At 35.0% G+C, this 25924-nt stretch overlaps 1 protein-coding gene across 1 annotated transcript; it reads left to right on the plus strand.

Moving 5' to 3' along the window:
* The first annotated feature begins 516 nt into the window (after positions 1–516).
* On the plus strand, positions 517–21991 carry LOC111045248. The gene is made up of 3 exons (XM_022330609.2): positions 517–700; positions 4476–4557; positions 18973–21991. Exons 1-3 carry the CDS (start codon positions 645–647, stop codon positions 21766–21768), a joined length of 2934 nt encoding a protein of 977 aa, XP_022186301.2. The 5' UTR covers positions 517–644; the 3' UTR covers positions 21769–21991.
* Positions 21992–25924: the final 3933 nt, after the last annotated feature.

The raw sequence follows: 25924 nt of genomic DNA on the forward strand, positions 1-25924 counted from the left end.
GCGAATTTTAACATAAAAATATAGAAAAACCCGTTCCAAACAGCACAACATAAATAACAATGCATTTATATTTAGCGAATTGATTAATAGAGGTCAAGAATTGCTGAGAGGTCAAACTGAGTTTTTCAATACACATGGATTTTGATTATGCAATTAAAGCAATAATAATACTCATCTACTCTACTTTTCATGACGATGAACTATTTTGATGACTATTAAGTCTAATTTGACACAACTTTGAAAAAATAACCTTTGACACAACTCATCTTTTACTGAACCTTTTTTCAACTCAACCTACAATGGTTTTCCCCATCATAATTTATTTATGAAGGGGAAATCCAAATAAAGCAGCTAAAACCTCTAGGCTTTGTATCAATAGAACATGTCAATATAATAGATAACAAACCGAGTTCATTGTAACAATACTACTCTCTATTACATATTATCTCTGGCTGCAATGTTTAATTCAACCTGCGACTCATTTATGATAAGAACTTTTTCCGATTCTTATCAATATTATGTATGCATCTCTATTCACACTTTATTGACGAATGAACTATGTACAGTACCGGTACGCTATATAAAAGTAATCTTTTTGAAAATAGGCTATCATTACAGTGACAAAGTGTGTAAGTGTAAGAATAATGTTCAAGTTACTAGTTCTGAACATCTTTCTTCTTTTGTTCCTTGGATGTCAACAGTAAGATTCATTTATTTAAAATACTCTGTCAATAATTATAATAATATCGATAATAATTTACTCTTCTTCACAACAATAATAATTGTGCATGATTTAACGCATATCTTAAGTCACAAAAAAGTGGCCATACCGTATTTTTTATTCACATTTCTTCTATCTCGATAAAATTTTTTAGACTTTTGCCATCAGCCGACCAGATATGCAGGAGAAGAAGTTTGATTTTCTCAAAATGTTGCTTTTTATTTTTTCTCTTCCAATCTGTTTTGCCCTTTAGCTCCCTATAAAATAGCGGGAAAGTACCCAATACAAATCACACCAATGTCTATAACAATTATCAATGCATATACAAATTACCATTGCATATACGTGCTTTTGCTTGCCTGCAATTACTTACACTTTGCCAAAATTTACTTATGCCTGCAATTGATTATCAATGCTTATACCAAAGGATAGTTGGCAGGGCATTTTTTTCTCCCATGCAAGTAGCAATTTTATTTTATTTTTTTGTAAATAAATTAATTTAATCGAGAATTGAATTTGAATGTGATTCAATGTGACAAGGCAGCATCAGTCACCTGTAATAGCAGCGTTGCAAAACAGCCTTTTATTTATGAAAATCAGTTGCTTACAGCGCAAATATTGGAATAAAAATTTTATGTAAAATTCAAGTCCAGCCTTTAGCAGATACAATGAATGCATGCTATACAGCAACTCTGCTACCTTTGAAAATTCATATGGAACGAACTTATAACCTCCGACCACTTTTAGCATTGAGGCGAATGATATCATCATTTCAGAACAGTTTCTCGCTTTCATTACCCACTTACAGGCTACTTTTTGTGGCAAAAAAGTTTCTGGTTTGTCTGAAATTTCATGTTTACTGATCAAGTTAGCTCGACATTGACAAACAAATCATTTGTTACTTGTTATCAAGAAAAAGGCTTGTAAGCATCTAAACCAATGGGTAAAAATTCTCACCGTTCGTTTGATGTGAATGTCTGTCTAACTTGTAGGTACATCCCAATTTATTTCATTATCAAACTATATTTTCAATGGAGATTTCCAAATAATTGAGCATTATGAAGAAACATTGTGTCGTACAACTGCTGATTTGATATAGTGTGAGGACGATCATGTTCTATATATGAAATCTTATTGTTATTAAGCATCTAGTGTAGGGTTTGATAGGTCGCTATATTTTTATTTATTTAGATAGGTAGCTATACATTTAGCTTCGATTTTCAAGTGAGGCTAACAAATTCATAGACTTTTGATAGTTCCCACGGATATATAGTTGCACAGTCGCTCCCCGAGGCGAGCAATTAATTTTTAATTCTTTTATTCTATTCTGTACAAGTGTTAGATGAGTGTTCTGTGGATATTGAATGCAAACTGTATATTGAGTACAATTCTCCAGTTGTTTGAAAATGTTTAAATAGAGTTTGATAATGTTTTCATTTGTTGTGTTTTAAAAATCTTGAAATGCAATATTAATAAATCATTAAAATGGGCTTGTGAATGAATCAAAATTAAGTTGATAAAAGTTAGTATTGATTGTGAGCAACCATGATTCCACTCGTAGTATAGGTTTAATTAGTTTAAATAGAATAGAAAATTAGAGAATGAGTTTAAAGTATCCATCACACCTTAAGTAATCCACAGTTACACATCTATAGAGATAATTCAAAAAATAACATGAATAATATTAGACTTGATAAAACTGACAATATTCTACGTTTGTTTCTTTATTCATTCGTTATTCTTTATTCATTCATACAATAAGTACATTATCAAAATGATAGGGAGAGGAAGAATAAGGTAACCTTGTGCTATTCCTCTCCCAAATAACACATAGTACGAATAGGTTAAGTCTTGTAGCTCTTCAATTCACAAAATTTTCAGTCCTCAAGTAATTTTACAAAGTAGATTTTCAAATTTAGATGCTTTAAAACTAAGCATAGAAGAAATATTTCACGTTATTATAATTAATATAGGAAATATTCACATATTAAAAATATAATTTTGAAGAATATTATAAAATTCTATTATCAAGCATAATGACAATATAATTATGAAATGATTCATGAGTGTTATCTATCAACATGCCTTGATATTGTGTATTGTTGTGATTATTGTATATACACACATTACATCTACTTCACTTCTCTTATCACGTTTTTTTTGTATATAGTGATTCGCAATAATAAGTACATGATTGTTAACGATGACCCTTCATACACATTGTGTATTCATGTATATATCTTTTGGATTAATTTTCGATAAAATTCGGGAATGGAATAGTAAATAAGGGCTACAAGCCAGTTTATCCATTTCCAATCATTTTATTATTATGTTTTTTTGTCTTTGTTGAATAAATAAATAAATAAATAAATAAATAATAAAATATGCGTCTGCAGTCACTTTCGTTCACGCTAGGTGCTAGGTGGAGTATAGTATCATCAATTCGTGTTTTTTGCATATAGTACCGTACATTTTACAATGATAAAATAATAATAATAAATTCATTTATTCTTCCAATTTATACATTTCACATAATCAGAAATTATGAATAGTACAGTAGATATATAACAACAACAATCTTGCAAATTATAAAAATAAAGATAATAAGAATAATACAATTACACAATAAAGAAATCACAAGAATTCATTTACATCAAAAGAAAAAATAAATAATTTCAAGTACCCCGAGGACTAAAAGTCCTGTTTGGGGCACCTTAATATTTTTAATTAAGAAAGAAAAAAGCAATGAATTATTTTGCCGAGTCGGAACTTGTATAATATGACAGGGTGAGGAATTTTAGTTTAGAAAATACATGTATATTAAATTTTTATCTACTTTCCCTTCATTTGAAAAGAATAACCAACAATCAATGCACATTCCAGGCAATGAGCAGACAAATAAATTTCATTTTATAAATTTCTGTCCATAATTATCAAAATTTTAGGAAAATTACTCATGTAGCTTGAATAATAATATTATCTTCACACAATTTCCAAGAGAGAGGGAAAACATTCATCCAATGAAACCCGTAAATTCACATAGAAGCCAAGCTTTTACTTGATTTTAAAAATGTTTTTTATTATTGATTTGCTTCAATTCTACCGGCAAGTTGTTGAATGTTCGGGGGGCTACATACAAGTAAAATCTTCGGAATATTTCCTTATATGGTCACGGAGGTATTAGCATGTCCCCTGATCTCAAGTCCTGTCTCCTGCCCCGCTCTATTTCTAAATTTGTTTCTCTTTCTCTTCCAAATCTTAGAATAGGTAGTTTTAAAAAAAATATAGGTATCTGAGAGGGAGCAGATTCCAGCTTCTAAATACAGCCAAAGACGAATGTATCATAGGTTTTTTATCCATTACTTTGACAATGTGCTTTTATCCCACTATTAAAGGATTGATGATGGAAAAATAAGTACCTCCCCAAGCCACCACTCCATATGACAATCTACTTTCTACAGTGGCATAGTAAATCATTTTTAACACATCATTTGGGGATAAATTTCTAAGAAAATAAAACTTCCTACATGCTATGAAGAGTTGTTTTTTCACGTTCTTAATATGTTCCTCCCAACGCAACCTTGAATCAAGAAGAACACCCAGGTATTCTATTGAAATTGTATGCAATTATCTGTTTTTCATTTTATTAATGATATATATATATTTAATAATCCACTACGTATTTTTTTCATTAAATAAATATTTCAATGCAATAAGATGATTTGTAAATTTGATGAGACTGATTATTTTCCAGATCTTTAACCATTCCTGCAACGTACTCAGTGGAAACATTATCAGAAAAATTGGATGAGCTTGACGTCACCAACAAAATAAATGTAAGTTGATCAATTTGATGAAATCGCAAAATTCTTTTGAAGTTCTCAATGCCCATATGCTTACACTAGGTCTATTACAACTGTCGCCCTGCTTTCCAATGAATGCCTGTTTCACTGAGCAGAAACAGTGACCGAGAAAATTGAATAAATAAATGAATCTGTGGCCTATATATTGTAGTTTATGAAATAACATGTGTGGTTATAGGATGATGCAAATCAAAACTAAATATTTATCGAGTTATAGTCTTATCTAGTTCAATTTTCACTTCTTTTATTAGTTCAAGTAATTGTCTTATAAATTAATCCCACATCCAAGATAAGGTTAAATGAATCAGAAAATTGAACCCGGAAATAGCTCTGTAGATAATGCCCTGAGCAGAGAAACTAGTTTTGATAAAATAAATAATATTCCGAACTCATAGGGTGAAGAATGTAATGAATGTATTTCTACCGGGTGTTACACGATGGACGCAACCCAAAAGTTTATAAATATTAGTAATACATAGGCCTAAATGATTAAATTTTAGATCCCCAAACTTCTATGTTGGCAAAAGTGTAGTATTTGGCAAAAGCCAAAATCAAGTGTTAGTTAAAGAGAGCTGATCTTTCATTAGTGCTGTTTTAGCTGTTCAAAAACTTGTTTACTATGCGTCAGAATTGTTTTTGCCACGAATGAATGCTAGTCAGTCAGAGAATTCATTCTTATTTTTCTCAATTTAATTTTTAGTTTATTTAATGAATACTAAGAATGTTTTGTATACAGCCAACCGTTGACCTACAAACATTTATCCCGGTAAAACCGGGCATGGAATGGTCAAGGAACAAAGCCTACTCCTCTTTCAACAGTAGTGCAATGTGAAACAATAACTGTCAACCCATGTCAATTGTCAACAATAGGACAGCTCTAGTGAAATATTTTCAATACTTACTCCAAAATCCAAAGCAAATGAAACTGATCTCACATTGATCATTACAACTATGTGTTTACGTTGATTTTTATTAATTGACATATGACTATCGTATCATAATATGATATAATATACATATTATATGTATCGTTTTGAAATATTAAGTAGCACTTGATATCAGATTATTATTATTCTTTCTACGTTCTTTGATATTAGAATTGGCTCATTTGAAATTGTGTTCAATAATGATAAAATCAAACTATTTTTTACAAGAATAGTCGAAAAATAATATTTTTTCTACATTATTCTATTGAAATGATGTATAACTTCATCTACACAGATTGTCTAAGTAATTCTTTTCTAGAAGAAAAGTAGCCTACATTCATTTGTTCAATATACTAGTGTTTAATGAATTCACTTACCTTTTTTGTGTGTTGTGAATAAATTTAAATCTGGACGCTTCATTGCAGAATGATCAGAAATGTGCTGAATCCATCCATAAGGCAAAGGGTCTTTCATTGTTCTCCCTTGACCGTTCTATGCTCCCATTGATTTCGGTTTACCCTTTCATTCTAGTTTCAATAATATTATTTATTTTGAATGAGGATTCTATAAAATTTCATTGTTTGGATACACATTCGGGTTCCTACTTGTTGATTCCGTTGGATATGAACATACACCGATTGCGCCCAGCGGTCAAATGGGAGTGATACATTGCTCCTATAAACAAGTACACTGTTTACGTCGTGACATCATCACTGCTTGTAACATTATTTGTCCCGGTCTCTTTCTCTCTCTCTCTGTTTGGCGCGGCAGTATTGAATAGGCTGGGATCTGGTGGCGCAGATTAGGCTTGGGTCGGGTTCAGCTTTATTTTTATTGTCTATTTACATTGTATCAATCAATCTACATGAATTTAACTCATTTCCACCTTTTATGCAACTACAGATACAAAAATATTTCATCTTAATATATTGTTTTATGATAATTATTATACTTTGTAAAATCTTTGTTTTTAGGGTTTTTTGTGTGCATGTGTGAGTGAATGGCAACTTGAGGGGGCGCGACAGTCGAGACCGACGACATTCGAGGCCTACGACCGTAGAGGACTGTTTCACAGTCCTCTACGGTCGTAGGCCTCGACTGTCGGGAGTGTACGAAAATTAGAGTGGCCTCAACTGTCGCCTAACGCAGGCGACATTTGAGGCCACTTTTTCAGGAGTCCTCTGCCGTCGCAAGTCTCGACTGTCGGGGCTGTACAAAAATTAGAGTGGCCTCTACTGTCGCCTAACGCAGGCGACATTTGAGGCCACTTTTTCAGGAGTCCTCTACCGTGGCTGGCCTCGAATGTCGCTGGTCTCGACTGTCGGGCCTGTACAAAAATTAGAGACTCGCTTGCAGCAGGCGACAGTTGAGGACACATCCTACTGCGATTCCAGACAAAATACATTTTGTAATGTCTATAACTTCTGATTTGTTGAAAACCATATAATGGAAACTTCCTTCATAAAAAAAGCATATGAACTTTGAAGGTAGATAGGGCTTATCCTTGAAGGATTTTCAGAACGATCATCTTTGTGAAGAATTACAGCTTAATCAGTCAAGTATTTCAAGCGTGATGAGCTCACATAAAAACAGACAGAAAGACAGACACCATCTCGTCTTATAGATGGATAGAAGATAGATAAATTCTCTATTTTTGAAAAGAACATGAAAGAGTATTCCTTCTATGAGCCGGAGTATGGTGGAATAGAGCTGTTAGAAAGATAAGCTGATACTGTATTGAATAGAAACTGAGAACTAAACCAAACATGGATAGTTGAATGAATGAATGATAAAGGAATTTGATGGTGCAATATTAGACTCATGGTTTGGGACTTGACCTGTACTTTTCAAGAAATAGCCAATTCATATTACGTTTCAAGGAATTTTATTATAAGGCAGATGGACAATGATGATGCTCAGCGCATATCCAGATTCAGAGTTCTGCTTCTTTAGAAAACTGTTATCTGCTGAATGACAACAAAAAGGCGTACGGAATGGAAAAACATAACAGAGAGTCACATATTAATGTCCATGAATAGAATTGATGAGCTGGAATAAGCTGTAACGGTGTTGAATAGTACTGTATTCAATGAAACACATTTTGGGAAATACGTGCTCCAAAATATACAAAGCTTATGTGTTTTAAAGAATTCCCAAACATTTAATATGACAATAGGTTGACATTATTTTCGTTTGTGTTCACATTCATACTTTGTTCGTTCATCAAAAATCCTACTTCAAAATGTCAATACCTGAGAGAAACTAACAATCTGGTGATGTTAACCGTTGTGCATTGTATTACCACATAAAGAAATTACAAGTGAGAGACCAAAGTTGCTCTTGACACTTGACAGTTTACACTTGATGGTGTTTGACCTCGAAGAAAAACACATTAATTCAGTTTTCAATAAGTTATCATCATAGTTCAGTTTAAAGTAGCCTAACAATATAACCATGGTTATATAGTCATCGTCAGTTACTTCTAATGGAAGAAGACCGTTTAGGGAAATAATTCCAAAGTAACTGAAAGATTCTTGGAACGATTCTGCAGTATTGGACAACGTCAATAAAAAAACTTGACCCCCTATTCGCGACCCCCTCCCCGCCCCATAAAAATGGCTTCAAATCTATCGGAAATAGGTGAGAAAGTATGGAATTATGAAATTCAATTAATTTTAAGGTGAAAAATGAGAAAGCATTTTTAATATAATTTTTAGATATATTATTTCCGATCTCGTGGAATTATTACAAAATTTTGATTTTCAGAAAGTTATTGATATCTTTGTTTTTAACTTGAAATATACATACAATTTATGTCAATTGTAAAACACTAGTATTGTTAAATACTATTATTTAATGACTTCAGGTTAGTTACCTTTTCTAATGGGCCTTTCTTCTCGGCAAGATCTTGCACATCTACCGGACGTTTTTCGAATGAACTTTCATTACCATCGCACGCTTCTTGCACAATCTCCACTTATGAATAATCCCCTTTTCCTTAAGAGACTCAATCGATTTGTGCGATAATAATGTTGTGTGCAACCAGAGGCAGATTCTAGGTGGGGGGAGGTGGGGGTTGGTCAAGGATTTATATTATCTGAGCTAATGTCACGACGCTCAGGTAACGTTTCTCTTCTCGAAATATGAGCAGACATGGTGAACTTGAAGACTGCACAATACCAATACAAATGAACTCTGCCAACTGACAATCCATAATTATTATTATAGACTTAAAGAACTGGGAAGTACTGAGAAGTGTTTTAATGGTTGAGCGCAGTTGAATCTATCCAAAAATACTATCAATACCGTTCCAACCTATTCCGCTTCATCAATTCCATACACTTAACTCTTATAATAATTATCATGCATCATCTTCATTGTTGATTTTTGCATCTTCATAGAACTCGTAGAATTCTTCATAGAATCTCTTTTGGTATCATAGAATTCGAAACAGAGTTTGTGGTAACTATAATAACAATCAAAAAGTTAGCTTGACGCGGAGTTGATTTCTAACCATGGTAAGTTGGAACATTTTTCAAAACCTAGATTTGAATACCAAAATCAATCTAAAAATTTACAAGCATTTGATCTGATTCCTTATAATGATAACTCATCAAATCCTTGTAGTGGAGAATTATTGAAAATTGTTGATCAAGAACTTGAAAGTATTAATGGTTATGTAAGTTTAAAATCTGTAGCCCACAGTCATCTGCACATTGGAAATGGTGAAAAGAGGAGGGAAGAGGGTGATGATAAGGTGGAAAGGGAAGTTAGATGGAATAGTGGAGAGGAAAATGGAATTGAATCGAATTATGAAATTAAGGAAAAACTTGGAGAACGGAATGAGAATGTACAAAGAATGAGGAAAGATGTGGAAATGGAAGAAAGTCAAGGTATGAATTTAGAAAGAAATTAAAAAGAAATATTGGCTAGTATTGGGAAAAGTGAAATTGATAAGAATAATTATAGAATGAAGAATATGTATTAATTGATGCATACTCAATAAAGAGAAGGAAATTAATGAAAAGATTTCTAAGTACCCAAACAGCCAAAGAAAGTCAGTCTTATCAAGCAGTGTTGCATGTAATGCAGTGTTATGTTTTGTTCACGTTCGTTTCATCTTGTGTGTTTAGTTTATATTATTTGTTTTATTTTCCATGTTTTGTTTATGTTTGTAATCCTTTTCATATTCATTTATTTTATGGCTTGAGGGCAAGCCAATTTGTCAGAATGACCGAGTGTAGGATATGAGATTGTAACTATGTTCATTCTATTTCGAGGTATGATGTTATCATCATATGAAAGTAATCATGTGTGATTCATTCCATAAGCTACATCATTAATGGAATAATTAATCAATTTAGTTTTTACGAGAAAAGCTCAATGTATGGATCAAAGATCAAAAAATCGTAAAATGTGAATGTGTGAAATTAATAAAAGTTATTGATTTGTAACAGTATATGGATTTTTTGAATAATATTCAACATCTATAATGTACTGAGAATTTGACATCCAAGTATCAAAAAGATATTCACGAGTTCGTTTTTTATGAAGAAGCAGCTAAGGTATATTTTCAGTTGTAAAGTTGCAATACTTATTCATAATGTGGAAGGAATAATGGAATATAATATATTATTCAATTGCTGGTAAATACTACTGCTAAATTAAATAAATATTGCTGGTAATAATTAAATGATAATTCTTTTGGTGCTGTCTGCCATTCTGGAGAGCCTAGCGCAGGCGACAGTTGAGGCCACTTTTTCAGGAGTCCTCTGCCGTCGCAGGTCTCGACTGTCGGGGCTGTACAAAAATTAGAGTGGCCTCAACTGTCGCCTAACGCAGGCGACATTTGAGGCCACTTTTTCAGGAGTCCTCTGCCGTCGCAGGTCTCGACTGTCGGGGCTGTACAAAAATTAGAGTGGCCTCAACTGTCGCCTAACGCAGGCGACATTTGAGGCCACTTTTTCAGGAGTCCTCTACCGTCGCTGGCCTCGAATGTCGCCGGTCTCTACCGTCGCTGGTCTCGACTGTCGCAGGACTCTTCTGTCGTTTGCCTCGTTTGACATCGACCCCAACTTGATTAGATCTTCATCTCTTCATTTGTGATAGGTTTTCCTATAGATTTATCTAGTGGAATTTGAAATATTGTTTCCAATTGTATAAATAAATAAAGTTTAAAATTCTCTTTTATTATATGTTATTGTATTTTGATTAATAGTTTTATTTACTTATATCAATCTTATGTAATCTTATTACATAATGTAATCTATCTTTTCTGTTCTTATGTAAATTTGTCTTCTTTTGTAAAGGGTTGTGTGGCAGAGAGGACCAGGAGTCCTAATTCCGCCCTAATAAAGGCATATAATCAATCAATCAATCTCTCTCTCTCTCTCTCTCTCTCTCTCTCTCTCTATCTCTCTTTCTCTGTAGCTTCTCGTTGTTTCGCCGTTTCACACCTCCCTTCTGCCTTGCTGCTTCGTCGCAGCCACCCTGCCTTTACAGCAGGATGACGGCGCGGCCGCGCTGAGTGTCGGCGATTCCCTCAAGGCATTCCCTCAAGGGCTGTCTCTCCTTTACCTGATCGTCTTAAGGTCGCTCATGTCAACGCGCAATCCCTCCTCTGCCATATAGATGAATTTAGGCACACTTTCGAGGGCAAAGATTGTGACATCATTCTTGTATCAGAAACCTGGCTGAAACCGACAATCCCTAATCGACTTGTTGCACTCGAGGATTATGTGCTCATTCGGAATGACTGGTTACACAAGAATGGGGGAGGGGTTGCCGCGTTTGTCAAGCGTTCTCTGCTGCCTGTTCATAAGTTTTCCTCTGATACCTCCCGTGCAGCTAGACCTGAATACATGTTTATTTAGGTTAAGTGTAACGGAGTTAAAATGTTAATAGCAGTTTGCTACAGGCCGCCTCATATTGGGTATATGTCAGAATTTGAGGAAGCACTACTTGAGCTGATGGTGCCCTATGAACATGTGGCTATCATAGTTGACTTCAATACTGACTTACTTTGACCTGATACTCATGACAAAATACAACTGATCACTATGTTTTTTTGCGAATATGACCTCGCTGACTCTCCAAGCTACGCACCATACATCCACTTCGGACACATTGCTTGATCTTATTGCAGTTGCCGATGTGAGAGCAGCTGTGTGCCATGGGCAGATCCTCTTTCCAGGCCTTTCTGCACATGATATGATATTCCTAGTTTATAATATCAAGAGGCCTAAGCCTAAACCTAAAATAATCACTTATAGAGATTATAAGAATATTAACTATCACAACTTGTTCAATGATGCAATTAACCTTGACTGGCTACTAAAACTAACAATGTTAATGTTATGTTGAACATTCTGAATCACAATATAATCTCTCTTTTTGAAAAACATGTTCCTTTGAAAAATCGCAGAATAACCAGGGATCCTGCTCCATGGCTCACTGATGAGATACGCCAGCTGATGAGGGATCGAGATTATTGGTGCAAAAAAGCAAGAGCGTCAAAAAGCCCCAATGATTTCAATCATTATAAGCGTTTGAGAAACTCTTGCAAGCAAACAATTACAAATTCTAAAGCTACATTTTACTGAAACTTGATCTCCTCAAAGCGATTATTAACTCCATCTCTGTGGCGTGCTCTGAGGGAGATTGGGGCTGGCAAGGAGAGGCAGGTACCGACTGTTGCCCACTCACTGGATGATCTCAATGATTTCTTCACTGGCATCCCTGTAAGTTTGGACCAAACTCGTGCTCACTTTGACTCTCTGCCTGATTGTCATCCCAATGAGGATTTCTACTTCTCCAATGTCACGGAGCAAGAGGTCTTCTTGGCTGTTCAAAGAGTAAAGCTGTTGGTGCAGATGGTATCCCAATCAAATTAATCAAAATTATCCTCCCTCTCATCCTTCCTTTCCTCACTCATTTAATCAATCCCTTACTTTTAACGTCAGTTTTCCTAATGACTGGAAGCCATCCATAGTAATTCCCTTGAATAAGATCCCTAACCCTCTCTCTCCATCTGATTACAGTCCTATTGGTAATAACCTTATTGTCCATCTTGTCCAAGGTTCTGGAAATCATTGTTCACTCCCAATTGAGCGCATTCGTCCATGGCTATGGATTGATTGGTGACTTTCAATCGGGGTTCCACAGCGGTCATAGCACTACCTCTGCACTCCTGAGAGTCACTGATGACATCCGTAGGGCCATGGATAATAGAGATAATAGAGCTAACAGTTATAACAGAGTTATAATGGATAATAGAGCTAATAGAGCTAATAGAGCTAACAGTTCTAATGAGCTAATAGAGCTAACAGTTCTAATGAGCTAATAGAGCTAACAGTTATAACAGAGTTATAATGGATAATAGAGATAATAGAGCTATTATAATAATAGAGATTATAACAGAGTTTTAATGGATGATAGAGATAATAGAGCTAATAGAGAGAATATAAATAATAGACCTATTATTATAATAGAGATTATTATAATAGAGATAATAGAGCTATTATTATAATGGAGATAATAGGGATAATAGAGCTATTATTATATTAGAGATTATAACAGAGTTATAATGGATAATAGAAATAATAGAGATAATAGAGATAGAATCTCTATTAGATAATAGAGAAAATCTTAAAGTTGCAGAGCAACTGTTGCAATCTGACTATAATAGGATTCTTAGGTGGTCACATGACAGAAATTTAGTCATTAAAAAGAAGAAAACAGTTTTAATGCATTTTAAATTACCACATATGAGATGTAATGAAACTCCAAAAATTATCAGTCATGACTGCCTCTGTCTTTCTAAATCACTTCAAACTTGTAGTTGCCCATCACTAACTCAAGTTGACGATACCCGATACCTAGGAGTGATAGTTGATTGTAGAATGAGATGGCATCCACACATCAACTACATCTCGAAAAAAATTCAAGCATTAAGCGCAAAAATATTTTACATGCATAAAACTATTCCGGTTGACAGTCTTCACCTAATTTATGAATCTCTCGTAGAGTCTATCTTTAGGTATGGTATAGATTCATGGGGCTGTGCAGCTGACTATTTGTTGCACAGAGTAGAAAGAATTCAATTAAGAACCCTGAAGAGCATAACATCTCGATTGCCTCTTATCAACTTGAATATTAACTTCAATAATCTTTCTAATGAGCAATTTTTTCACCATACACTAACTCCAAAGAATTCCTATATTTACAAGATTATAATATTTTTCAAGAATAATATTCAATACAGATCCTTTGCTCCACCATCTCCTTACAATTTAAGATCACCAGTTATATATCAGTTACCTCGATTTAGAAATATATATGGAAAAAGATCACTCCTCTACATACTTCCTAGATTATTTAATAAATTGCCTCTAAATATTCGAGATTATTCAAAAAGTGATGTTCTTAGCTATGTAATAGATAACAATAATCTCATATAAAGGAATCAGCAGCTCAGAAGAGAAATAAAAAATCTAAAAAATGAAACATTTTCCAATCATCTCACTGAGCTGACTAATGAAAAAAGTACTGACTACTCCCTATGGAAAGCTACAAAGTGCATTAAAAAGACTTCAAGCCAAAATGCACCCATTAAAAATGTGGATGGTATGTGGGCTAGAGACAATAAACAAAAATCAGCTAGGTTTGTAAATCATCTGGAGAACATCTTTAAAACTGATGACAGCTATGTTGATGATCAACATCTGCCACATACTGTTCAAGAATCAGCGAGGATCACACCAGTCACTGTAATTGAAGTGGAAAATATGATCAAGAGTAGCATCAAAACCAGGAAGGCACCAGGGTTTGATCTCATAACTGGAGATGTATTGAAACAGCTTCCAAGGAAGGCTCTCTTGAAGCTTACATTCCTCATAAATACAGCTTTTAGGCTGAGATATGTCCCAGATTAGTTGAAAGTTGCAGAAGTCATAATGATTTTAAAGCCTGGAAAAGCACCACATGATGTTACACCTTACAGGCCAATCTCTCTCTTACCTGTAATCTCAAAACTATTTGAAAAACTGCTCTTGGAAAGATTAAAGCCAGTTATAGAGAATGAGAAGTTGATACCAAAACATCAATTTGGATTTAGAGAGAAACACACCACCATAGAGCAAATCCACAGAATCACCAATTTGATTGAGATGGCTCTTGAAGAGAAGAAAATTTGTAGTGCAGTATTCCTGGATGTTGCCCAAGCATTTGATGAGGTGTGGCATAGAGGCCTATTAGCAAAATTAAGAACTATGCTTCCAACTGAATACACTGAAATATTGGAGTCATATTTAGTGGGAAGATATTTCAGAGTCAAGCAGGAAGACGGCTATTAAGAGCTAAAAGAAATTGGAGCAGGAGTACCTCAAGGTAGTGTTCTTGGGCCAATTCTATATCTACTGTTTACTAGCGATCTACCTGAGTTGGAAAATGATACAGTGGCAACATTTGCTGATGACATGGCTGATCTAACTCTGGGCGACAACAGTTCAGGAATCTATGAGGAAACTTCAAGATGCTGCTGATGAAATCTCCAGTTGGGCTAAACTGTGGAAAATCAAAGTGAATGAGACCAAGTCTGTCCAAGTCAACTTCACAAACAGAAAATGTGAGCAAATTCCCCTAGCCATCAATGGGAAACCTGTTCCATTTGCTAACGAGGCCAAATACCTAGGCATGACTGTGGATGCAAGGTTGCATTGGAAAGCACATGTGAAGAAGAAGAAGAGAGAAGAACTAGGTATCAGATATGGAAAAATATACTGGTTGATAGGCCGAAATTCTGCTCTTTCAACTTACAACAAGATCTTCATCTTCAAACAAATCCTGAAACCAATATGAATGTATGGAATCCAACTCTGGGGCTGTGCCAGCAAGAGCAACGTCGATGTAATCCAACGATTCCAGAACAAAGTTTTGAGGAACATCGTTGATGCTCCAAGATTCAGCCGAAACGCCGACATTCACAGAGGCCTGGAGGTGGAGTTCGTTGCAACAGAGATTGGGCGCTTCGCAAGCATGCATGCAGAAAGGATCCAACGGCATGAAAATGAAGAAGTCGCTCAGCTACTTGACAACACACATATGCTGTGCAGATTGAAGCGGACCAAACACTTCGAGTTGTGTGGTGCTGTGTAGTGAAAGTGTCAAAAGTAGAGCAGTGTTGATAGTGTGAATGTGTATATTATAATACATGATACTTTATTTATATATAACCATTATTATCTTTTGTTAATTTCAAGTTAGTTGCTAGAAATAGTAGTCCTGGTGAGAGCTACCTATCTTATTAATATTTAACCCATTATTATATTAGGAAAAAATTGCTCATTAGTCTTTTTAGACTAGATTGCAATGGGATTAAAATATATATATATATATATTAAGAAACAGCTAGCAGAGATTTTGCTGGTACATTATTAATTTTATTGAGTCACTGCCACCAGCTAGAGCGACTACTTATAATTATTTCTTGAAATTCAAACTAACTTCATTTCTCAATTTTCTCCCCCATGTATGTTTATTAGCATTTTGTTTTCATAAATAGTGAATACTCATTTTTTATGATTTATGATTTTATTTGATTGATAGTTTTCTTTTACTTGAGTAGTTTATCAAATTTCTTTTCTTAAATTTTATTATTCTAGTTCCTAGATAAGTTTACCTTCCTCACCACGATCCTTCCTTTACATCCTCTTCTTACTTCCCAACTTCCCTTTGCATGCAAAAAATTTTTTTCTCTTCCTCTTATCAAATTTGTTAATTTTGTTTCTTTGTAATGTACAATTCTATAATTTACTATGTATACTCATATAGGCACCTACTGAAAAACCTTCGGGTTTAGTGGGACCTCCAATGTAAATATTTTGTTCAATAAAAATTGATTGATTGATTGATAATAGAGCTATTATTATAATAGAGATAATAGAGCTATTATTATAATAGAGATAATATAGCTATATAGAATAGAGATGATAGAGATGATAGAGATAATAGAGTTAATAGAGATATGGATAATAGAGATAATGGAGCTATTATTATAATAGAGATAATAGAGCTAACATTTGTAACAGAGTTATAATGGATAATAGAGCTAATAGAGCTAACAGTTATAACAGACTTATAATGGATAATAGAAATAATAGAGATAACAGAGATAATAGAGCTAACAGTTCCAGTCCTAATAGATTTTAGCAAGGCATTCGACAGTATTTTCCATCCCACTCTATTCTACAAACTAAGAAACTTAGGTTTTTCTAACTCCACTGTGGCATGGGTGAGGTCCTATCTTCGGGGTCGGTGTCAGTGTGTGAGAGTTGGGGATGCCTCTTTACAGTGGTGTGAAGTGAACAGAGGAGTTCCTCAGGGTTCGGTATTGGGTCCTCTACTGTTCAGCATTTACATAAATGACGTGACAAGCACTCTACTTACTACCAGACATCACCTGTATGCAGACGATTTACAAATATACCGACACTGCAAGAAAAATGACTTTGACGTCACAGTTGATGAGGTCAATTCTGACTCGTTTGGTAAAGTGGACTGAGAATAATGGACTGAAAATTAACGAAACAAAATCGAAATCCATAGTGATAGGTTACTCAAGACTTTCAAATACAATTGACATATCTGATAGACCATACATATTATTGAATAACCAACATACAATTGGAATACAGTTCTGACGTGAAAAATTTGGGACTCACAATGACAAGGACTCTTGACTGGACCAGCCACGTGACTCAGACTTGTAACAGGGTCATTGGGGGGATCATGACATTCAAGAGGATCTCTGACTTCATTCCCTTTTCAACAGAGGTTATGCTGGTCAAGACTCTGATCTTCCCATTCTTCAACTATTGTGACATTGTGACTCTTGACATGACAGTTCAAGTTTTGAAGAGGATGCAGTGTGCACATAATTATTGTGTTCACTTTATCTTCAACCTGAGACGTGACGACCATGTGACAGATTACTTCAACAGACTTGAACTCATGAAGTTGCGTGAGAGTAGATCACATCATGCTTTGTGCTTCCTACATAAGATATTGAAAACTAAAACGCCTAAGTATCTGACAGTACAGTATCGTTACTTGGGTGATTTTGACCGTGGAGGAACGCGGCATGGATCCCATCTGCTGGCTGCCTCAACACATAGGACTGTTATGTTCAATAATTCGTTCCTTGTGACAGCCTGTAGTTTATGGAATCTTTGCCTGCTGAGCTGAAGCTAGTTGAGGGACATCACCGGTTCAGCGTGGCTGTCTTGCGGTGGATTCCCTTGGATATATCAATGTGTCCATCTTACCAGGGGCTTAAGAGGGGGCGGAAATAATGAATATAAAGAAAAAAGTACAGTAATCTGAACTTAATAATTTGAACAGCTGCTATCTCGTGGCGTACATCAATAAGGCAGATGTACGAGATACTACGACCACCTCAAACCCACAAGCCACTCCCATTTCAACAATGGTGGCCTGATTGACAGTTAGCAGTTGAGCTGTAAAGGTGCCAGCAGCTGATTGTCAGTCAGCCACTGTTCACAGTACTAAATTCCCTAGGAGAGAACCCTCTCCTTTTGAAAATGAAATGGAAATTAAACTACAATAAGAATATCAGATATTAATGAATTAGGCAAAGAAAAATCAGAGAATAATAAAAATAAATAAATAAAGATAAAAATGCCAAGCTCTACTAAAGGTCTTATAATTATATCAGGAACCCCCAGCTTCAGCACTGTTATTACTTTGAGCAGTCATAGAGCTCCATAACTCAAGACACTGCCGAGTTAGGGTGCAATGACTCACCCTCACATGTTCCACCAGTAGTAGTAGTAGTACCTGAACTTTTTAATGAATGATGTGGGAAGGCATCGCCGCGGCAGACAATGATTACAGATGTGACATTAAAATCTAGACCATGGTTTGAAAAATAGCGACTGAGATCTCTCGATCATTTGGTTTGTTTTGGAATATACATTTTTAATGATTTTTATTGCCAACAGTAAAGAAGTGTGATCTCGGTAAAGTGAAAAGGGCGTTCAGCACAAATTACGCTCTAAATATGAGAAGCAAAAAGTATATAAAGTATTATCAATAGGGTGTTTACTTGAAATCACTTAACCTTGACTCACCCCCCCACCCCAGAAATATATTCTATATATGCCACTGCTTCTTACTTTCATACCTCCTTCTTTCTTACCTCCATATATTATGTTCTTACTTTGTATGGTACTTGACCAGAATTGAAGCAAAATAAGTTAACTGCAACTCACTGCTAACACACAAGAAACCTTGTTGGCAGTAGCAAATATTACATTGATAATATTGTTACAATCAATGTCTGTTTGTATTGTAAAATCTAGTAATTATATTTTACAAATATGTATTTGTGATTTTTGGGAATAAATTCAATTTAATCTATTATGAATACATTTTTTGTATGCAGGACAATGGAAATAAAGGCTCTGGACAACACTTGGACTGCCAGGCTGAATCAGGCTACATTCAGGAACAAATTTCACTGATCACAAAAATGCTGGCTGATGGCGAACATGTTGCACAGAAGCAGAAGGACTTGTCAGCAGCCGATGAAACCATACTTGTGCTGGGTAAGGCTGGCAGTGGCAAAACCAGTTTGGTCCAGTTTCTGACCGAAAATCCCAAACTGCAGTCGAAAAAGGTAAGATGGGAGACGTCCGAATACATAATTGAAGATGGAGAGAAAATTGGAACATCTGCCACTGAGTCTTTCACTCTCTATCCTGAGCTTGTCAGCTATAATGCAACCATCAACTTCTGTGACCCACCGGGATTCCACGATTCTCGCAGCTCTGCACATGAGATTGTCTCCATGGATGTCATGAAGTCTGTAACCAGCACATTCAAAAATGTGAAGATTCTACTACTTGAGAAATATGGATCTCTACAGTATGGCATATCCAAAGACAATTTCATGGACACTCTTAGACATCTTAATGATTTCTTAGTTGATATTGATAGGTATAAAGATCACATTGTGCTTATTGCATCTAAATTGCCTTTTAGCTATAGAATGCCAAATGAAGGTGATGATGGTTCAGTACCTGAATTGATAACAGAGGAAATGCAAATTGAAAGCATCATGGATTACTTGAATTACACAGAGCTATCTATAGCTGAGAAACTTAATCAGAAAATTGGAAAAAGTAAGCGAGATTTCTATCAGAAAGTGATAAAGCTACTGCAAAGTCTTCAAACCAGAGACAAAAATGGCAAAGCAGCTAGAATAAGTGTCTTCCGTCGCCCACACCAGTCAGGGTCACTTACAAGCATGCCATTGCTCAATGAGAACAAGAAATCACTCACAAAAACCATCATGAACTTGAATGCTGTTGAGGTGCAGAAGAATGACTTTGACTTCACTCTGTCAAATGAAGCAAAAGTGTATCTAGAATGCCTTTTGAAACTCACAAGTGACAACTTCAAACATAAAATCAATGAGCTGTCTTTCAAACTGAATGAATTTGTGGTTGAAAAAGTTCAGAAATACACAAGTTTTCATCAAGTGTTGTCAGATTTTGAATCATTTCATAATGCTTTGAAGCAGCTAACAGAAAACCTTGATGAGACAAGAAACTACAATGAGTTTTTTGAGAAGGTTAATAATTTCATTTCTGAACAGAGAATAACAACAGTAGATATCAACTATAATGAACAAATACATGTACTTGAGAAATATGAGGAACTATTACTGAAATTTGTTGACACAAATTCAATGTTCAATCCATCATCATGGACCCTCCCCATTAGACAAGTGAAAAAATCCGCGGAAGATGAACTGCAATGGTACATGACGCTTAATAACTTCATCAGAGGACTATCAAGCTATAAGATACAGAGGAACAAGACACTGATTCACTCAAAACTTTTCCACGACGGTTCTATATTGACAAATGAGTTGATGGATCTATTTGTGGATATCACTGGAGGAACAAATTTGAACCAATTCATTGACGCACAAGGAAACATCAGAAAAATGTTGGAGCTTGAAAGTGTGACAAATACATTACTGAAACCAAGTAATATTACTTGTGATGGAAATGGGAGACTCATAGTTGAAGGTTATCAAATTTGTCTTGCAGAAATAAATTCAAAAGATCTGATTCAATCCCATTGCAACAACATCACTGTGAAAGAAGTTGCTCTTCTAGCTGTTGATGCAGTTTACTTGGATGAGGACACCGTGGATATCTTCAGAGAAGTGGATATGTTTGTAGTGGCACCTAAATGGGAAGTGATTGGACAAAGGAGGATAGTGCTCAGTGGTCAGAATGGAGCTCACCATTCTGGTGATGCACTTTATGTGGACAATGGCACAGATGGAAGACCAGGTCTGCCAGGGGGTAATGGAGGCAACTTTTTTGGAATCGGTTTGCAGTTTGTGAATGGCAAAAATCTGCTGATTGAGTCGAATGGTGGGAGAGGGGGGCAAGGAACAGATGGAGCAAAAGGAATGAGAGGTCTTGCCGGAAGAGATGCAGCTGAAAAATTGAAATCGGGACTTTACAGTCGAAGTTATATGTTTGATAGTGGAGTAGAAACAGGAAGTATGAATAAAAGCTTAGTTCCAAATGCTGAAGAAAGAATTTTCAGATTATATCCTCCTTATAAAAGTTATGAGTGTGATGATGTTGATGCAGGATTTAAAGTAATTACAGAAGATGGTGACTGTGGTGGTGAAGGAGGAGCTGGAGGTTTTGGCGGAGAAGCAGGAATCGGAGGTCAACCAGGAGACCAAAAGCTGATTCAGTTGGGTGACTCATCTCAGATTCAAATGGAAAATCAGAATGGAAGGACTGGTACACGTGGCAATAAGGGAAAAACTGGAGAGCGTGGAATGGATGGCATTGGAATGATTTGTGTTCATGTAACATGGGTCGGTCACACTAGATCGTACTGGAAGTGTACATCAACCAACACTACATCACCAGGATGCAACTCTTGTGATAATCTGGATAATCTGGTTGAGTCCCAGTACACAACAACAGGTATGGAACAACCAGCGCCCAAGAAATCTCCTGATTTCTCTTACTATTTACTTGACTACACAGTTCTGTTGGAATCGCACTCAAATCACACAATTTTCAACCAAATTATAACTAGTTTTAGAGAAGCCATTCAAAGGAAATACTCTTATTCTTTGAATGACTTAGGACTATTGTTCTTCAAGTTCTCTAAAGGAGACAACACAAGAAACCTTTGAACAATACAAATGATGTGATTGAGTTGAATACAATTGACTCAATCATGATTTCAATATGAAAAGTCGTTACGGAACTCATTAATAAATTATTCAACATATAAACTAGGCCTATGGGAAGCCTACAATTGTATTTTAATGTATGAAAAAAAATATTATATGTAATGAAATATCTTCCTGAGTATAGACACTTATTATATATTCATAAATTCACATATTTTTCTATCTTGATTCTATTTTTTCTCTGCTAGTAGATGCTGCTACCCACATCATATTCACATTCACATCATTTTTCTCTGCTACTCACATCAAAAGATGTTCTTGTGTGTGAGTAATGAGATGAGATAATCAAACAACCATATCCTTTGGTAGGATGCAAACCCATACCCAGACGCAATGACAGTAGACTAAAGTTGTAGTGGTGAAGACGAATCAGCTTGGATACTGCAGAATTTGAAATAATTCTTTAATAAAAATATGTCAATCATGAATCTGGTTCAACTCCATCCATACTTGGAGAGAATCGTCGATATCTTAAAGTTGTGTACAAACTTATATGCGCCATCAGCTTATGCCATGCTTATTATAATGATCTGTAGGCTACCTGTACAAATATAGTTATAAGTAGGCTACAGCATTAGCTGATGAAAAGCGTAAGGCGTGTGCTCGTGGCGCATAAGCCTGTATACCCAGTGGGTTTCAGTGGCAGCGATAAGGAGGCGCGGGCCCCTGGCATATAACACCATGAAGGTATTTCAGGGCAAGCTGGCATATAACATCCCCACGTAGGTTTGTTCATCAGGGCCACTCCCCCTATATCTTGAAAACCATTATTACACGTATTCCGGGTGGATCCTAGGAAATACCTTTCGGAATATATTCCGCCACTTGTACTAATTTCAAGTTAATTCGACATCATTCAATAGCATTTTCGTATTTCAACTATTCTAGCACATTCTGAAAGGACAGCTGTTGCAAACCGCAGAACTGCAGACAATATTTTGACCTAATAAGTAGAGAATTTTTATGATCCCTTAACTGCCAGTTCAGCTGTAATATTCTAACAACTACCGTACATTTCCTAACGTACGGTAACCCTCAAAGACAATGAAGAATGAATCTTGTCACAGGCCAAATGTATTTTTTGAAGTCACTGACCTCTGACTTCTGACTTACAGTTTTTTTAAACTTGAAGTCAAAAATCGAGTTTAATTTATTGAAGAAGAGTCTACGCTACAGTGGTTTCAAGTTTCTGTTCCCGTAAACTTGACTTCAATTTGGGAAATACATTATATTCAAAAAAATAAAAGTCAAGTAAACTGGACTAATGTAAATGCGGCTTGAAGGAGTAAAATAAAGGTTGAGAGATTCCAAAATACATGCAATGTTGATATGTATAAGGATTAGGATAGGATTGAAATATAGCCAAGTATTTTTATTGAACTGGAATTGATACTGAGTGATTATTAATAAATTCAAATCAATTTCATTATGTTTCTTCATGGTTAACAAACGATTTGGAAACAGTGCAGTGGTAGAAAATGATAGAGCTATCTACTCAACCAATGACAGACAAGGAGGGTAGCAAACAAATGTGTTTATTTGAATCTCACTATAGTTGACAATTTCACAACTATGTATTAAGTTATATTATCGATTCACTTTATCGCTGCATCTGGATCACGAAGAGTGAAAGGGACTCTACTCTGTGGTTCGTCCAGAGGTCTGGTGTCAGAGTTTTCAGGTCGCACCTGATCAATTTTAGGGCCTCTGACATGACCTTAACTGTTAATTATTTATTATTTCAAGCAAAAAAGGTAGATACATGAGAATAGAAAATCAACTAACAGTTCAAAAACGGAATGTATTTATCACAATAAGATACACATCTTAAGATAAGTAAGTACATGCTCATGCTATGATAATTATGTAATATTAACAGGTATGTAATTATGGCATGATATGTAATTCGATCGTTTTTTTAATCAACTTGGAGTTTATATTAAAAGTATTCAAGTAATTGCATGGATCGAACCGGACTCCTTCATTTCCAAACAAAAAGCAAACTTCTAGATGTTCTAGAAGCAATAAAAATTAAAAAATCCCCCAAAAACCAGAACATCATCTGTTTAAATGAACAAATCTACTTCAAACACAGCATATCAAAACTTACTCTTTGTCAACCTAACCTTAGCTTATAGTTTTTCTTTCATATGTAGGCCTTCTATAATGTTATGACCTTACACACCATCCCCCTCACATATACATCTACCAATTTTTCAATGTCAACCACCTCGCTAATAAATTTTTGCATCAACTGCCAACCTACCATCATCCTCATAATATACCGTATATACTTTATAATATAAATTTAAGCTTAGTTATTTCTTACTATAATAATTATATTAGCATCAGTTCATGAATAGTAACATCAGTTCAATAATCATTATTATGTATAATTCATTAATGTTTACTAATTTAGGTTTTCCACGTTATTTGTCCTTTTTGCCAATTATTTTTGCCGTGTTTCAACTTTTACACAATCAAACTAGTTTATAGTATTACCACCAACAATAAAATTTTGAATCAACCACTAAACCACTAGCAACCTTTAAGGCCTAATTGCAACATAGTTAAGTCTAATCTGTATAATTGATTTTGCAAAATTTTATAACCTACATATAGTTTACTCCTTTAATATTTCATTTCAACCATTTCCAAGTTCTTATAATTTATTTTTCTTCAACTTTTTTGGAGTTTAGAGAAATTAGAAGTTGATGTCAAGGTGTTTGGATGTTATCGTAGCACAACATTATGCCATTCAAACTAGAAGCTAATCTTATACCATATACGCTCATTCAATAAGTTTTATTCGCATTATCCTAATTTATACCTATAGACTACATATTGATTGATACGTCTGTGGAGTACTAGGTACCTATACATTGTTGTGCGATACTGGACTGAAACCTTTAATCTTACTCAAGTAATATTCACTGTCAAATAAAACACTTAAGCTAACGTTTATACAAAAAAAGAAAATTTTACATTTCATAGTTAATTCGAAAACAAAATTCAAAATCCAACTTGAGGATCAGAAGTTGAGGATCAATTATTGCTGCTTCAATTCAACTATCCAATGGCAAACTTGAGAACTGTTTTATCCTAATCTTACATCATAACGATGGAAATGACATGTACATTTGACATTATTTCTATAGTAAAAGTGGTCCTAGCCTAATTTAATTGTAGTCGTGGAATGAGGCTCATCTAACTGAACTTTACATAGACCTCAGATCAATTGATTCGCCCATTAGTTCCTCATTGAGGGCACAAATCAGCCTCCGATCCGTGTACATCAAGTTGCAGAAAAAGTTGACACATCATCATCCATATGTTCAAAGTGGATTTTCACGTACAGTAGTGACTGAAATAATATACAGAGTGTCCCACCAAGGTTGTAACAGCCGTTAACCATAGATTCTACTCAACATTTCTGACAAAAATGTTTCGTAAACTTTTTTTCTATCGACCTTAGTTTTTGAGATATATCGATTTTTTCGATATTTTTAGAATGTGTCTACTTCCGGTCATTAAATACTCAATAGCTAGAAAACTACTGGTTGAATTTCAATTTCAAGGGTATTTTTGGAAAGAGAAAAACATTTCTAACAAGACTGGTGTAATTTTATTTGTTGTTAGATATTTTGTAGTTTTTTATTATGGCTTAAACTTGGAAAAATGCTATTCTTCAAATTCAAAGTCAAATTTTAAACCGTTTTTTCTCGATTTTTTCCGGGTAATATTATGGTGGTTTCAATATTTCAAAAACTTCTCATTGGGGAAATGTCATAAGCTTTCGAATAAGTATAAATTCGAGAAGGTATGTTCCATGATGAAGTGTTGAAAACTGCTAATATCTGGAATGAACACCTTCAAAATGAGGAAATTCACAAACAGCATGCATCAAGTGGTGATCCTAAGGGTGAAATCACCTGATTTCTCTCTGACAATATTCACAAGTTTTAATGAACATTTCAACATTCTACTACAATGATATGACTTTTTCAATAACTTGCATTATTCCCTGTGCCATAAATCCTAAATAAAATAACAAGAAGTGTATGTTCCAGCCTATTTTCAGTTTAGTTTTCAGTGT

This window comes from Nilaparvata lugens, chromosome X (assembly GCF_014356525.2).
Source record: "Nilaparvata lugens isolate BPH chromosome X, ASM1435652v1, whole genome shotgun sequence".
In the NCBI taxonomy this organism is placed as follows: Eukaryota; Metazoa; Arthropoda; class Insecta; order Hemiptera; family Delphacidae; genus Nilaparvata; species Nilaparvata lugens.